Below are 17,443 nucleotides of genomic sequence, written 5' to 3' on the forward strand. Positions count from 1 at the left end.
AGGCAAGACCAGTGCTCATTTCCTATTTCCAATTGTCTAGAGATCAGGTACAAGTCAGCCGTACTTCTGTAGGTCTGGAGTCATCTGTGGGCAAACCTGGTAAGGATGATAGATTTCTTTTCCTAAAGGACAGATGGGTTTACAGTACGAGACAATCGACAATGATTACTTGGTTGGCATTCAGCCAACTTTTCATTCTAGTTGATTTTTAATTGAATTTGAAGTTCACGATCTGCAATTGTGGGAAATCAACCTACATGCCCAGAATATTAGCCAGGGGTTTTGAATTATTAGTCCAGTCACATTACCACTATACCAACATCTCTCCAAATGCAGTAGGAATCAAGTAAAAGTTCACCGTCACAATAGCTACAATGGCAATGCTCACTCTATTTGTGAAAAGTATAGGGACTTAACCATCAATGATCAAAACCTAGACAGTAATTTTAAAACTAGCATTGTCCAAAAAACTTTACATTTTAGGAAACAAAGTCTCATTTCTAATGCTGACAAACATTACCAATATCATTTCACAGGGTACTAAAAGTTTGAAATGCAATTGTTCAATTTTTTGGTTTGCACTTAGCAGTGAAGTGAACATAACTCCCACCAAACTGAAATATGAGCTGAAATGTGTATTTCAAAGAAAAAAAGCCATTTGAATGATATAAATCATATTAATGGTCAGTCAGCAATTGTGGGCAAGGATAAGACAGCCTTTCCGCAATTGCCACAAGCTGCTGGTTTAGTCACATCACTGTTAGCTTTGTGAAAATGGTATCTTGTAGTTAACTGCCCAGTGAAAGGTGTTGCAGTGTTGGAAACCAACTGGCAATCCACTGAGTGGAGGATCATGATTGGAGGTCAAGGTACCCCTTTGCAGCAATTGCTGCCATATTCCAGTCAGTAAAATCTTCAAAGTAAAGGCACTTTGACAACTACTGAGAAATGCAAAGTATGCAAGATGGGAGGGGATGAAGACAGGTGAGACTACAGCAAGGTGCTAAGTGGGCTGAAGTGATTCGGAATGAGTGAGACATGACAGGTGACAAGCAAGTGAGTTCACAGAGGCAGGGTTCAGGTGCTCCAGGGCAATTAGGGGCAACAGTTAGTAACAGCTATTTTTTGAGAGTGCATGTGCAGGCAAGTGTACATGTGTGTGGAGGGACTCTATGACTAGCCAGGAGTTAGAGTAGGTTTTGATCCTCCAACTTTAGCTGCAAAATGATGAAGGAAACTCGCCAAAACTTCTGATTTAAGAGTCAGGGTCGGTGTATCTCTGAGAGGTTTCCACATACTGGGCAATTGTCATTGGAAATTTAAACTTCTTAGACAATTATCGCATATTCAGTAAGACAGAACCTTGTCATGATGGCACTTCTGGACAAGTAAGACCCTGAAATAAATCTGATTGATAGATTATATTGTTATTTCAGTTGGCATGGTGGTCAGTCACTAAACATAGTCACAAGATGCTGAAGAGCTTCTTTAATAACAAAGTTTTAAAGAATACTATTACACCAAAGAAAAATCCAAGGAAAATCTAAATACGGAATACAGTTTGAAAGATCTTCTTAATCACAGAAAAACAAAGGCTCATACCTTACCCTACACTTACTGTTATAGCAAATCTTTAAGTCTGACAACTCATTTTTCCAGTTCTTTCATTTAACTGTGAAGTCTTCTTACTGGACAGTGGGACCTTCTTAGCTTTTAATGACCTTCAGACCTCTAATCAAATACTCATGGTCTGGAATTTGCACAAATAAATTTTTCTATTGGGGTAAGTGTGCTTTCCCTGAACTTTCCTACACTTCTTTCTAGGAGAGAAACTATGTTTGCTTTTAAACCCAGACAGGTGTCCTTCAAAACTGTCTAAACCTTTTAGTCTCGGTTTCCCAAGCTGAAATAAATTACTTAAACTGAAAACAAGCTAATGGCCTTCAATAGTTACCCCAACTGTCATAAATCAATCTTCCATTAACACTCAGAAGTCCCTATTCTCAGGCACATAGTGGATTAGGTCAGTCTTAGACCACAGAGCTGTAAAGCAAAGGAATGGGCCCTTTGGTCCATTATGTTGTGCCTTCCACAAAGACTGCCTGACCTTATTATATTTCAAAAACCTTCACAGAAGTAACCCACATAAAACAGTATGTCACTATTTTAAAATATGAACTCTACAATTTATATTAAAAAAAATACTTCTCATCATATTTCAAAGAGGTGCCAATGCACATTTTCAGAGTATATCTAGTCTAAATCTCTAGATACAGAAAAATCTGGGCCAATATCAATCATATATGTAGATATTAAAGACCGCATTGCTAGTGTCTTTTTCCAATTGCAGCTTACTATTACCTGTGAGCAAGGGTATTGAGAGCAGGATGGACAGGGTAGTATGTAAGCAGGATGACAAGCAAAACAGCACATGGAACTAAGCGTTAAGCTGGCGCATAATGATGTCACCACCACTAGATATACACCCATGGGCAGAGTTGGTGACAATGTGTAGAACTAGGTATATAATGATATGTGACACTAAATCCTACATTCTGCCCAGATTGATAGAAGATAAAACATTCAAAATGTTTTGGCTTAAATTAATGCTGCACAGCTTACTATAGTGACTTGGACAGCCCAAAAAGTTTTCAGAATCATGCCAGAAAAACTATGCTGAATCCAATCTTACCCAAAGACACCAGCAGACAAAAGCTGGTGCTGCCAGTCAAACAAAATCACTCATTTATTGATAACATCTTTCTTATTTAAAATATCATGTTATAACAGCAAAATGTTCTCTGGCATGATTTCTCTTTCAAGTGGGGGGATAAAGTGCTAACTTTTTGCCTGTCATAGCTACATTGTTCTAAGTGTTCAACAGCACACTTAGATAGCTCAATCACAACTAGAGTAGTGGTGAGGGTTGCCTTGGGTCTCAGCAGTCTGGTGTTAAGCTGTAAAATTAACCAGCAACACTATTCCAAAGTACCAATTCTCAGAGCACAGGTGGGATCTGAGTCAGATTTGATCAGTTCCATGGCCAAGTAGTCTACAAATATAACTATGTAGGTTCACTCATCAATATCAGTGCCTTTGCAAAGCATTACCAATCATATGACATCCATGGAACTGAACTTCAGCAGGAAGTACTGTAGTTTGTTTGAAGTGCAAGCTAAAATTGCTCCAAGAATACACTCAACACTGAGCTGGATTTGATGAAGTGAAGCTTCCATGCATACTTATTAGCATAAGACAAAACACACTGCCTGCCAGATTATCAGGAATAACTTCAGACTGTAAAACATGGACAGTGTGCTCAAGGTGTTCAGGCGCATTAAAGAGAAGGGAAAGAAAAAACCCTACGTGCCTTAAGGAAGGAGACATATCTTTCCATTTAAATAAAATTTTTGCTGAAGCAGTGCAAACATATCATTTCAACTGATTGTGGGTCAGGTGCAGGTAGGGCACGTTCAGGAATCTGGGACTATGTCACCCTCCCCATCAAGCACAACAGAAACTCACTACGCTGATCAGACACGGATACCCTGTTTTACTGGCAGCGACTGGTTTAAATTAAACAATAAACTACTGAACTCAAGGAAAATATCAAAAACATGAGAATAAACCTGCTGGATGTGCTTTTTTTGAAATATAGTTTAAAAAAACTATTTCACTAATACAAAGATTGAATATTCCAGCAGTCACTTCCATTTTAACTATGTGAAATTCCTACAGACAATAAATCAGCGATTTGCCACCTTACAAGTGACAACATTACTCACTCATCCTTCAGTTGTCCTTTCTTCACTGGTTCCTCTTGTTCAACAGGCACTTCCATTTCTCCATCCTCCGGCATGCCATGCAAGTAGGGATTCATAGGTGGAGGTTTCCACACTGAACCACATTTAAATATTCGGAAATCCTCTGTCCGCCATTTAGTTGGAGAATCACCCTAAGTGCAGAGAAACAATGCAAGTAATTTGGATTTCAAAACCCCATTTTAGCTCAGATTTTTCTAAATACATAAGAATCAGAGATGTACAGCATGGAAACAGACCCTTCGGTCCAACTCGTCCATGATGACCAGATATTCCAACCTAATCTAATCCCATTTGCCAGCACTTGACCCATAGCCCTTTAAACCCTTCCTATTCATATACCTATCCAGATGCCTTTTAAATCTTGCAATTGTACCAGCCTGCGGCACTTCCTCTGGCAGCTTATTCCATACACATACCACCCTGTCCGTGAAAAAGCTGCCCTTTTCGTCTCTTCTAGATCTTTCCCCTCTCACCCTAAACCTAGGTCCTCTAGTCTGGACACCCCCACCCAGAGAAAAGACCTTGTCTATTTACCGTATCCATGCCCCTCACGATTTTATAAACCTCGATAAAGTTACCCCTCAGCCTTCGACGCTCCAGAGAAAACAGCCCCAACCTATTCAGCCTCTCCCTATAGCTCAAATCCTCCAACCCCGGTAACATCCTCGGAAATCTTTTCTGAACCCTTTTCAATTTTCACAACATCTTTCCAATAGGAAGGAGACCAGAAATGCACGCAATATTGCAAAAGTGACCTAGCCAATGTCCTCTAGAGCCACACAATATGACCTTCTAACTCCTATACACAATGCTCTGACAAATAAAGGAAAGCACACCGAACGCCTTCTTCACTATCCTTTCTGCCTGCAACTCTACTTTCAAGGAACGATGTACCTGCACTTCAAGGTCTCTTTGCTCAGCAACACTCCCTTGGACCTTACCATTAAGTGTATAAGCCCTGCTAAGATTGCTTTGCCAAAATGCAGCACCTCTCATTTATCTAATTTAAACTCAAAAGAAATGCTGGTGTAAATTAAATAATTCCTTATCCAGCATTTAGTTACCTTTTAATATACTAGTAAAATACATATGCAATGTGTTCTATTTTCCCTGAATGGAACAGTTGCAGATGAAAATTAAGTGAAGCTAACTTATTGTTAAGCGAACCTATTAAAAATTTGTTACATTGAACGAATTCACGGAATTTGTATTGTTTTAAGTGTTACTTACCTGCAGAATTGAAAACAGTTTCCACCTATAGTATACATGCGCTGGGTTCTTGTTGTCAAATAGAAACCTGGTAAAGGATTTGATGAGAAGAATCACCACATCATTTTACTACATGAATAGAAAAAATAATTAAAGTTATGAATATAATATCAACTCTTACCTGAACTGGGGATTATTAATTTCACGGTTCATAATTAAAGCTTCAAAAACTGGCCCCTCACGCACTACAAATTCAATCATTCGATGGATTAGACACAATAGGTTCCTAGCAGAATAAAAGAAAATTAAACATTGTTCAAAAACACTCCATTATACACATTTTAAATAGCAAAGACAGACATACTTTCAAAAATGAAAGCCATTACACAGCAATTAAATCAACAGAAATAAGACAAGAGAGTTGATGCTGTCCCCTTTCTCAGTGAATCCACAATCTCAAAGCAAATGGTGCAGTGTTTCAAGATATATAAAGCAGATCTCCAATCCAACCGAAAACGTGCACAAGTACAACCACCTACATTTTACTGCATTACTTACTACTATCAGCTACTACAGGCAATATTTTTGCAATTGTGTTTAAACTTTAAAAATTGTATGAATTTTGTACTCTTCAGTGTGAAGGATGTTGGTGTTGGAAAATGGAATACTTCCATTTTGGGAACCCAAAACAAGCATCAAACACAGATAAGAATACGAAAAGTTAGATGTGGAGTAAAGCTCCCTCGACTTTGCTCCAATGATAAGCTTCAGACCCAACATTGAAAGGGCACCCCAATTAGACAGATCTTTTCAATTTCCCATTTCTCAAGTATTATTTTTAGTTTTCTCGTATAGTCCCACTCTCACTGGGAAAAGGACTGAAACTGTCCAAAAATATCTAATTTCAAGTTTTTTTTTCACAACTAGAAAACAGATGACACTGGGTCAAATCTAAATCCAGGACTAAGGTGAAAGGCTAGTTGTAACCCACTGCACCATCCAGTCCGACTTCCCCATCAGTAAAACTTGATTTTTCAGCACATTCCCAAACTTTTGGATGGTACATTTTTTTTTTAACAGTTGGACTCATTTTCACTTTTTAACCAAAACCAAAAACGCAGAAATTGTATTGTGCACACATTTAAGGAATAATGGCAATTATTAACACCAAATTATAGCTTGTAACTCAATATTTAACCTTTTAAAGCTACAATATACAATAAGACTTTTCAAGACATTAACTTAATTTGCAGGGATATATTGACAAGATGGTGAAATGCAATATTTCGAAATAATAATACACTTGTGCATTGGAGGCCTCAACATTGTCAATCCTTTCTGAAACTGAGAAATCATCTAACTTTATAGCGATCAACTTGTTTTCTAACAGTTACAAGTCATGAGACATGATGTGCTTCAAAAAACATACAGGCAATGGATGGATGCTCTGGAATTGACGTTCACCAACTTTGATTACATTTTAATTCTGGTACATGCAGTTATAACAAAATATTCTACTTGCATACTAGATGTTCTTGCCATTTTACAGATGCATATTGCAGCTTTAAAATGTATCCACATTCTAATATCCAAAAGTTTTTTTTTGAATTTTGTCACAGGAAAATAACAATCTGAAAGCAGCAAAACAATGTTATAAGTTGGGTTCACAAATCCAATGCAGCTGGTATACACAAGTACAGAAGCTATTTGTAGTGTAAGTATTACCTGAAAGTACTAAGTGTCCATAGTTCATGTGGCCGAGTTGGTTACTAATAGTAAAAACTACCAAAGTGTGAAGAGCTAACAGGCTCAAACCGTGGTTGTGCATCCTTGTTATCCCACGAAGCCCTGGATGTTCGTACGGAAACCAGTGAAAACCAGCACCAGGCTCCACTCAATTCAGCGTCCTGAGGCATCAGCAAGCCGTCACTTCAGTCCCTGCTCCTCTGGTCCGTTCATTGTGCTGTGACTAAGGCACACTCTATCCACGAATCTATTTATGTGTTTTTTTTAAAGCTACGTACCAAGAGTCCCCATTCCTCTGAGCAAGACATCACAGTTTAAGCTCAACTGAGTTCATTACTAAGCAACAGCAAAGTATAAGTCAACACTTCAACTACATTTTAGTAACAGAAAATCTCTGCCAAAATTGAGAAACCCTTCACAGACATCTGCCTATAATTAACGAAGAAAGTTTCAGCACAGATCTAAGAGTTAAATCTAGATAATCCACTTATATTAAACCACTTCTTGGATTAACTATTGATAATTCATGATCTGAGAGTGGAATTAACAGAATACTTCTAGAAGTATATGGTTGCTCGCAGAAATGGGGCCCATCTTTTAAGGCACGTAAGCACACGTGGAAAAAAATCCTTTGGTCTACTAAAAGTCTTGTCGCAAATAGGCTGCTTAGTCGTAGTAGCAGTAGTAGTAAGAATGAACTGAAAGTGTACCTTTCTGTTGGGATAACCACTTTGACTACGGCTTCGGACAGAGTCTGCACATGAAGTCACATCAAATAGTAAAAATATAAAGAATGTGAGTATTTGCTGGTGAAACACTGCAGGACATACAGCATCAAGAACAAAATAAAAACAACAGTTGGTATTTTAATGTTATGCCATTTAACCAGAAGACAAATACCTCTCAAAAAAGAAAGCACGAAATACCTGAAAGCAGCCTACTCACCAGGGCATTTGGCTAACACGATATCTACATATCTGGATTTTGGTTAACATTTGTTCGTACTACTCTAATGGGTACTACTAGGTTCAATAGTCAGTTGTTGGGTCGCAATGCAGACATACCCTTAAGCATCACTACATAGTTGTATGCAGAGTTTTATAGTCATTTTGGTGTTATGGGAACCAGAATGTCAAATCCTAAAAAAAGTTTTATAGCACAAGTTTGGTTTTAACTTTGTTAAAAACAATAGCATATGGTAGAAGTTGTTATTAACAGTTTCAACAGAGGTTATCTTGCTATTTTACAAGACTTTAGGGGTGGGTAGTAACATGCCTGTATTCCAGAACAGAATGTTTAAAAAAACTAACATTTTAAAGAAGTCCCCTGCAATAATAGTACAAGACAATGACTCCATATCACTGGGAGACAATGATCTGAAAGCGCTCAGTTTGGGACGACTTGAATATTTGGTTTACTACACGCTAGCACTGACAAAAAATGTTAGTCTCTCTTTCAAATGAGAATGATTGTTTTATTTTACTTATTTTAAGCATTTACATTGTAGAATACACATATCAGAACATGGTTAAATTCTGAATATAGTGCGGAAGTCTTCAATTTGGACAGTAAGAAAACTCGGAACTTTTTAAAAAGTGCTTTGGACACTTTGCCTCTGAGAAGATGAATAGGTTGCAAGCATGATAATTTGACACAATGATTGATTTCATATTTTGGTAAATTAAAATTATTATGCAGGGTGTAATGAACGCAGAGTATGCTGAAGATTTTTCATTCCTACCATGTGCTCACCAAAATGGGCTGCTCATTTTTTTCATAACCAAGGTTTCCAACTCTGTTTAAACTAGCTGCTAAATGACTCTGCCTTCAAAAGATCACAAAGACAAGCGATATAGTTCCATGCATTTCATCCTGTTCAAAAAAAAACTATGTTCTTAGCCTGGTCATTAAGCTATTTTGGAAGGGTCAAATCTGACACTAGGTCAAGTTGCAACCAAGCTCCCAAACACACTGAGTAAATAAAATCAGCGTCAGTTTTTTTTAATAGAACATCTCATGGTGACAAGAACAACCTCAAAATCAATGTATTACCTCACTATGCAACTATAATTTTTTTTAAAAAAGTCAACCTTCAAGCTTTTAAAGACTCAAGCACTAGATCTATAGTAATATTTAGATTTTATATTCAATTCTTGATTGTCTAGCATGCATAGAAATCATACACATAGTTTTACCTTCTCAAATTCCTCCTTTGATTTTGAAGGCGGCAGTGGTAAGTCAGGGTTCCGCAGCCTCCCTCTAGGCTGTGCATTAAAAGGTAAACCCGATGGAGGTGGTGGAAGCGTCAATTCCATCATAGCAGGTGGAATATATATAGGATATGGAGGTGTGGGCACGGCCTTTCCCCAGCCCAGCTTCATTTCATAACCCATTATAAATTTCCCTGTAAACATAACGTCACACAGAAGCTTTAGGACATAAAATAACTGTGTTACTCTTCAGTATTAGTCAACCAATTAATTTAAAATATACTGACTGAGAAACCACTATGGATATGCAAAAGAACACAATTTCAAATTAAGATATATTCATAAAGTTAGCTTGCACCATAAATAATAACATAACTGAAAACAAGAAACGTTGGAAAATGCCCAATCTTTGGCAAGGAAGAGAAGTGCCATGAAGTGATAATTGCATAAATTTCTCGAACATTTCCAGCAACCACCATTAGCCTTGCAAAATTAAGTGCGTGTTGTCAACACATTTGTAAATTTGTGCCATGAACACAAGTGAAGTGCACACTGGTTTTGGCTTGGTCTTCCACGATGTAAGGACACTACGAATGATGGCCTTAACATGAAACTGAATAGTGGAGGCCAAAAAACTGAATAATTGTAACCACAAAGTCTGAACCTTGCAGGTATTAAATTGTTCCTCGAAATTTTCTCCTTAAGCATCATTTTAAACATTTTCCCCCTGTCTTAAACCAACTTTTTGTACTCGTACTATTTAATTTATCCAATTCATCCCATTGCCATCTCTGTTGTTTCTCTGGTTTCTTGCTTTTTCTTTCTATTGAACTAACTAAAGAAAAAACCATTAGCCCAATTGGTCATGAGGTCTCAAAGTCCTGGTTATCTCACCCCACTGTAATCAATACTCAATTGCAAAAATAAGGCCTGAAAGGTGAGGAAAATACAATCCACAGTGCTCTGCATGAAGTATCCTATTTCAGCAATCTCTGAACCATAATCTGCGAAATTTGTTAAATTCATAGAAGTATTGCCTCTGAAGCATGAACTAAGTTAGTATCAACCGGACACAAATCTTCAATTTCATATATGTTAAAATGAGTTCTAGTCAACTGTTACATATCTTGACATAGTACTGAAGCTAATAGCAAGCATCCAAGCGTCAGATAATACTTATGCTTATCAAACTTTGCAATCTAACTAGGCATTAAGTCACTTTTTACTGTGGTCTACTTACCATTGAGAGATTTAAGGGCTTTATCTGCATGTTTTCTGTTCATGAAGGCAACAAACCCACAATTTCGGAGTCTAGCCCGCTCTTCTTCTGTTCTAGGCCACATGATTTTTACACTTGCCAAAGGGCCAAATTTGCCAAATTCCTTACAAAGCATTTCTTCATCCATCTAAAATTACAGAAACATCTGTCTCATTAAAAAAAGCAATACATCCCAAGAACCCAAAATGTGACAAACTAGAATAGAAAACCTGGATACCTGTGGGTTTATGTTTCCAACATACAAGTTTGTGGTATGAGGATCCCCGGAATCGTATGATCCTGGAGTATCGTCAAGCACTGGATATTATGTAAAAATAATGAATTTTGCATGAAAATTTGTATTTCTGCAGGAGATACACAAGTGTTTTGTCTGCATAATCGTAACTTATTAAGTACATCTACCAACTAATGTTCTTCGTGTTAACTAGGAGTTGCTTCAGATATAGGCTACAAAGTAAAAGGTAGCAAAAGTCTTTGTTGACTAGATTTCGAAGGCACACAAAACAGGAATTAATGAAGTACACTTTGCCTTCAATTGATAGTTCAACGTTCAATTCTAACAGTTAACTGTAAAAAAAATGATGAAATGAACACTCACAGACACGTCTGTTTGCTTGCTGTTCCACATCAGTGGGCATAGGTTCAAATCTACTTGGTCTTAAATTTCCTTCTTTATTCTTCTTTTTATTTTTATGTCTCTCTTCACGCTCTTCCTGAATCCTACATGGACATTAAAAGAAAACCATTCTAAATAATCACTCAATGTTATATTTTAAGAAACTGCAATTTATAATCTGCACTTTGCGGCACTTACTGTTTGAGTTCTTCTTTGAATATTTCCAAATTGCTCTTCTTTTTCTCATCTTTCACTTTTTTATTAGTCTATATTTGGTGCAAAAGAAAGGTAAAATTTTACTTCTGCTATGCAGGACAATTATGTCAAGGCACACACAAATCCCCACTGCAAAAGTAGCTTTTTTGTCATAGGCACCAAGCCATTAGTGGACTGGCATTCCAAACTAGAAATGAATTTTCCGAAATCACAAGGCATTTCCTCAATTCTGATCTTAAAATGTTGACGTCTTTAGAATTAAGCGACACAATTATGCTTTGGCAGAAACTTTATATATATGCAGTTTGATACAGCCCAGTTACATCATTCACTGTCCTGAAAGCTGTTGATTAATACAAAAGAATATACGAGGCATTTCCCCATCTACTCTTGCTTAAAGAGTGGTACAGATTTGTTTCTGCCACCTTACAAGTTAAAGCTTTATAAAGGTTCCAACCTTTAAAGTACTCCTGCATTCCAGCTCTCAAGGTTCTAATTAAAACTCTAATGCTATGCCAACAATGGACCTTTCAGCAAATCAAGCCATAAACACAATGAGAAATAAAATCAAACTTTGGTTTTGAATTCTAACTGATAAGCACCAGTGCTTAAAGACATAGAAGATAAGTATGACAATGTAGACCAACACAAAGGCATCACTCAAAAAGATGACAAATCATTGATTTCTTGTATCTTGCGGAATTGCAAGCTGGTGTATAAGGAAAGAAGTATGTTCAAAGTACTAATTAATTTCAAAATATTTTGAGATAAATGGGAAAACTGATCGAATTCCTTTTGGAAACACTGCAATCCCTTTGATCAGAATATTACTGGTGAATTTCAATATTATCCCAAACTATTCCAGATCTTTTGAAAATCAAGTGCAATCACAATATTTAAAATATTGGGTGGGCAAAGAGTAACCCACCCAAACTCATATCCCTCTGACTAATGCACCTAACACAATGGGCAATTTAACATGGCCAATTCATCTGACATGCACATCTTTGGACTTTGGAAGGAACCGGAGCACCCGGAGGAAACCCACGCAGTCACGGGGAGAACTTGCAAACTCCACACAGACAGTTGCCCGAGGCTGGAATTGACCCGGGTCCCTGGTGCTGTGAGGCAGCAGTGCTAACCACTGAGCCACCGAGCTGTTTGACTTTCTTACAACAGAATTTTGTGTCATTCCTCCTCAAATTCTTATATAAGAGCAGCTTAAAATTTGGCAAGGGCTCTCTATATTCAAGCCCTCACTTCCAGTCATAGAGTCACAGCACAGAAACAGACCCTTTGGTCCAACTTGTCTGTACCAACCAGATATTCCAACCCAATCTAGTCCCACCAGCTTGCACCCGGCCCATATTCCTCCAAACCCTTCCTCCTCATATGGCCATCCAGATGCCTTTCAAAGTTGCAATTGTACCAGCCTCCACCACTTCCTCTGGCAGTTCATTCCATACAAGCACCACCCTCTGCTTGAAAATGTTGCCCCTTAAGACTCTTTTTAATCTTTCCCCTCTCACCCTAACCCTATGCCCTCTAGTTCTGGATTCCCCCACCCCAGGGAAAATATCTTGTCTATTTACTTGATCCATGCCCCTTATGATTTTATAAACCTCCATAATGTCACCCCGCAACCTTCGATGCTCCAGGGAAAACAGCCCCAGCCTGTTCAGTCTTTCCCTATAGCTCAAATCCTCCAACACTTTTCTGAACCCTTTCAAATTTCACAACATCCTTCCGACAGGAAGGAGACCAGAACTGCACGTAATATTCCAAAAGTGGCCTAAACAATGTCCTGTACAGCCGCAACATGATCTCCCAACTCCTGTACTCAATACTCGGACCAATAAAGGAAAGCATACCAAATGTCTTCTTCACTATCTAATCTACCCGTCTGTCTTCTGATAGGTTTCATCCTCGTCTTGGTCATGGGGATCCCTGGCTTTCCAACAGTATCTCAACAAAGCAACCAATCTCCATGTGTGAGCCAAGATGATGGGTGCACGCAGATTATTTAACTGTAAAAGCATCATAGTGAGGCTCATTCTATGCTTGTTGACCATCCACATTCAAGCGTCTACAGTAGGAATAACTGTGCCACCTTTAGGGGAACAATTTCTTTTATTGTCTCCTTTCGGTCCACAAATTTAATAATCTCCAGGTTCCAGAATTCTCTCCTTATGCTCCTCTACCTCGCCTCCTGGAAAGCCAAGTTGCTATACACTCCTCCAATTGTATTTGGCTGCAACAAGTTTCAATTCTCCAAAGAGCCGTCACATAAATTATAATAACCCGTTTTGAGTGGGGAAATATAGATTATGTACTCTTACGTACAGGTTTCTTCGCATCAGAAGATGAAGCTGGGGCAGAAGGAGTTTCTTGATGTGGTGCTTTCATTTCACCATACCTAGCTTTAGGCTTATACAGTTTAGTCTTCCTTTCATCTCTTTCCTTTTCATCTGAAAAATTTCAAAAATATCACTAAAGATGTGCATTATCCAAAAGCAGATGCTGCAAATCCGAAATAAAAACAGAAAACGTTCTGTTGGTCAGGCAACATGTGATGAGAGAGAAACAACGTTCTGATGAAAACATTAAATACATTACTCCATCCACAAATGCATCCTGAACTAAGTACGTTAGGCAAAAGGATAAAGTAAAAGTTGAAGCTACTGCTGCATTTATTACATAGGCATTGAAAAGATCATAATATTTTTATTTTTCCATTTCTGACTGTATTTTGATTTTAATTTTACTTTTAACTGTGGACTTCAAGTAGAAAGGATTACTGAATGTTTTAAAAGTAACCCGACATTCATTCTAAGTGGTGTTTCAGCAACTGCTTCTTCAAGTAGTAGTGAAAGTCTGGTTCAGACAAACTAGAGCCAGGGGACTGTGATAGGCTGGAGCTTTGGCCAGCAACACACAAGCTTATTAATTTATGGACTAATGACCAGTTATTGATGACAACGGCCTTCGGCTTGCCATGTGATTGGTTCCTACATAGGGAAACAGCTCGAGTGTGAATATTTAAGGAAGAAGCAATCAAACTTTCACAATAGATACGTTTCTGCTCTGCAGGGAAAACCACATTAAGGGTGATGGCAGTTTATTTTACCCTCAGTAATTCTGGCCTTTAACGTGTAAGGCAGAGACTTAAGTGTGACCCAGCCACCCTGTACCTTTTGAACAATGCGCAAGTATTTGAAGGAGAATCAAGGAACAGCATGCCCTGACAATCAAAAACAGATTCTAACTACTGATAAACAAAAATTATGTGCACAAATTATCATTAATTATAGAATCCTGCTCCAGGCTTTCCATTAAACTGGGTTTGAAAGGTAAATCGGGTTTCTTGACTATTTTTAAAAAATCTAACTTTTGTGACAACTCTGGCAAAAGGGACTTTACCATAAATGCTGGGTCATGTTTATACATCTAGACAGGCAAAAAGTTGTCCAGACTAGAATTCCCCTCTCCTCTAAAATATAGTAAGGAGATAGCCTAAACCTTACTTTTTATTTTTATTTAAAGGGAAGCGTATGGTGCTGTCTTCCAGATGTGATTAGATTAATCCACCACAAGGCTTTAAGCAAAACACACTTTATTCTAACTGAAATAACTGCAGAGACGCCGGTATCCCGTCACCAAGTCACTCTGTGGCTAGCCAGCACAGAGTCAGTCCCCAGGACTGCAAAGTGTCTAAATCCCTGTTTATATTTTTTTTAAAACAAAAATCAACAACAATAGCCAGCAGGGAGTCAGTCCCTAGAACTGCAGAGTGTCTAAATTCCCTGCTTATATTGGCCAGAAAAGAGAGCCTGATTAGCCCAGGTCAACAAAACCTCATGAAGGATCTTGTAGGCAATACGGTACACCTAGTTCCAGTCAGTACACTTATAAAACAGTTAGAATACAAAGAAAAGGAAGAATCGGCATATCCTTAACTCTACCGAAATATTTAAGCTAACATTTTATATAGCAATCATTAACTGTTCGAATATAGACAGCATCCGATAACCCCCCACCCCACCTTTGCAAAAATGCAATTCAGTAAAATATCTATAACTCTCACGTGCTGTCACTCTCCAGTCCTTAAGAAATAAATAATCTGCCCTTTTGATTTTTTAAAGAGAAAGCCTCACTATCTAAGACTTCACTCCAGCAGAAAACTCAAGTTATTAGCTCAGCTACAGCAGAAATCTTCTCACTAATTGAAAGCAAAATTAAGAACCTTCCTGGACTTCTGTTAATCCTGACCGTTCTACTTGCAGAAGTAGAGGCAAAACTAATGACTTGGTACTAAAATTAATAGCCCAAAGACAAATTGATCATGCAAATTGCACAAGCTTTGAAGTCTCGTCTACATCTTTAAGTCACCAAATATTCACAGAATTTTACAGTGCATAAGGTCATTTGACCTGCATTTACACTGGCTCCAAAATGATGTACCTAGCTGGTCCCATTCTCCAGCCCAATCTCCATAGCACTCTAAATTCATCACTTTCAGGTATATATCCACCTCTTTTTGAAACCTCCTTTGGAACCTACCACCACCAATGTCAGTGGCTGCGCATTCCAAATCCTAATAACTCGTGAATGAAGAGGTTTCACCTCATCTCACTCCTAACTTTCTTGCAGACATTCTTGAAATTATTACACTTCAATAAAAACAAATCACTACCAAATGAAGAATAATAAGGAAAATTACCTTTTGCTGCATTTACAATTCCCCCTCTTACAAAAGTTTTCACATTGCCTGTACCACCCGAATCAAATGACGCCAAAAATTCTTCATAGATTTCAGCTGCCTTTAGCTCCTCTTCCTGTTAAAAACAGTAGTTTATGTTTTCCGAACTGTTATTTACTTTCACATCTCAAAGGAACAAATACGTCAATAAAATAAACAGCTTTTAATGTGGCATTCATAATCAAAGCTGCTGTACCTTACTTTTGATCTTAAGTTGTGGAACTAAAAATATTTACTGCCTGTGAGGCAAATAACATTTTGTGCATAAAGTGATATGTTTGGAGCAACATTTCAGTGGCACTCAATTTATCCACTCACTTCACATTTTTGTTCTTTATGTGATTTCTATCTTTCACAATTTAGACCTGTTCCACAGCAGAAGGAATTTACCAAAACAGTGGCTTTTCTTTCCACTCAGCTTTCAGGCAAAGTATTTCAATTGATCTTTGAAACATAAGATTGCATACCACCAATGTTAATTATTGCTTCTACAGTTTAAAATTCAATTACAGTTTAAAATCAGCATTTTGACTTAATCAAGCACTGGACGATTATGAAAACAATGCAGGGGTACTTTGAAAATTATCCAGTGCAACATTTTTTGATTTAGAAATAACTACTTGAATTGTATTTTAACTTGCATTGCCTGATACATGTTTCTCAATATTAAATGTAATTATGTCCCTATATTTCTTTAAACTATAAATTCAAGTCAATGTTTTCCATAAATTTCGAAAATATTTCTTCACACTAGTTATTGTAACATTCAGTCAAAAAAGAATCCATATCATATGCTTATAGCTCCTAAATTAAGAAAATCAGATTCAATTTTTTATTCTCAATTCTCAGGCAACATAGAATCTGCAAACCATTATTAAGTGGAAATAGAAATACAAACCTTTTTTCTTAGTTCTTCTTGCCCTTTTTTGCTTAACGTCCTTTTTGAAGCGAAGCTCTTCAGTTTGTTTTCTGCCATTTTCTGCAGATAAACAGAAGTATTATTGAATCTGGTTCACACACTTGGTTAACTTCAAGTCAGCAAAAAACTGGTAGCTAATCAGGTTCTCTAATAGGTTCTGCTGAGGTGACGTCTTAAAATAGTCAAAGAACGACTGCAAAATAGAATTATCAAAAATATTACATGCACTCACTATGAGACACAAAGCTGTGGGGTAGAGAATTATAGAGCAACTGTTGAAAGGTGGAAAATAAGAATTTCTAGCACAAGTTTTTAACCATATAAGAAACATTAATTAGTGAAAAAAGATTTTAATTTAAATGCTACACCATTAATTTAAAAGAAAAAAATCAGTCTAAAGGGTTATAGACAGCTGTACAATTTTTCTTTTGTGAAAAGAACAGACACGATTAACTGAATGGTCTCATTCTGTGCTGCATAATTCGAGGTACATGGAATTTGTAACTAACATATAAAGTTAATCATTACTGCTTTGTGCCAGTGTTCATGCTTGTCCTCAACACAAAAGATGCGAATGAATACACTTCAAGCTTCTTAAAGGACTAAAATGAAGGCCTACAGAATACAATTCAAGGAAACATTCAAAAATAATCAATTTAAAAATT

At 37.4% G+C, this 17,443-nt stretch overlaps 1 protein-coding gene across 2 annotated transcripts in view; it reads right to left on the minus strand.

Annotated features, from left to right (window-relative positions):
* LOC132820449 (U2 snRNP-associated SURP motif-containing protein-like) overlaps positions 1-17,443 on the minus strand; it is a 57,745-nt gene that overhangs the window by 24,653 nt on the left and 15,649 nt on the right. The window contains exons 2-13 of one of the 2 annotated variants that reach the window (XM_060832597.1): positions 16,758-16,838; positions 15,821-15,935; positions 13,444-13,568; positions 11,083-11,150; positions 10,867-10,988; positions 10,486-10,565; positions 10,230-10,395; positions 8,975-9,183; positions 7,490-7,533; positions 5,215-5,319; positions 5,055-5,121; positions 3,786-3,955 (exon numbers count right to left, since the gene is read on the minus strand). In XM_060832597.1, the coding sequence (XP_060688580.1) occupies positions 3,786-3,955; positions 5,055-5,121; positions 5,215-5,319; positions 7,490-7,533; positions 8,975-9,183; positions 10,230-10,395; positions 10,486-10,565; positions 10,867-10,988; positions 11,083-11,150; positions 13,444-13,568; positions 15,821-15,935; positions 16,758-16,835 (1,349 nt within the window). In that variant the 5' untranslated portion in view covers positions 16,836-16,838. Of the gene's footprint in view, positions 1-3,785; positions 3,956-5,054; positions 5,122-5,214; positions 5,320-7,489; positions 7,534-8,974; positions 9,184-10,229; positions 10,396-10,485; positions 10,566-10,866; positions 10,989-11,082; positions 11,151-13,443; positions 13,569-15,820; positions 15,936-16,757; positions 16,839-17,443 lie in introns of those variants that run through there. The other variant, XM_060832598.1, reaches the window with a different exon arrangement.

Source organism: Hemiscyllium ocellatum, chromosome 11, assembly GCF_020745735.1.
Source record: "Hemiscyllium ocellatum isolate sHemOce1 chromosome 11, sHemOce1.pat.X.cur, whole genome shotgun sequence".
NCBI lineage: Eukaryota > Metazoa > Chordata > Chondrichthyes > Orectolobiformes > Hemiscylliidae > Hemiscyllium > Hemiscyllium ocellatum.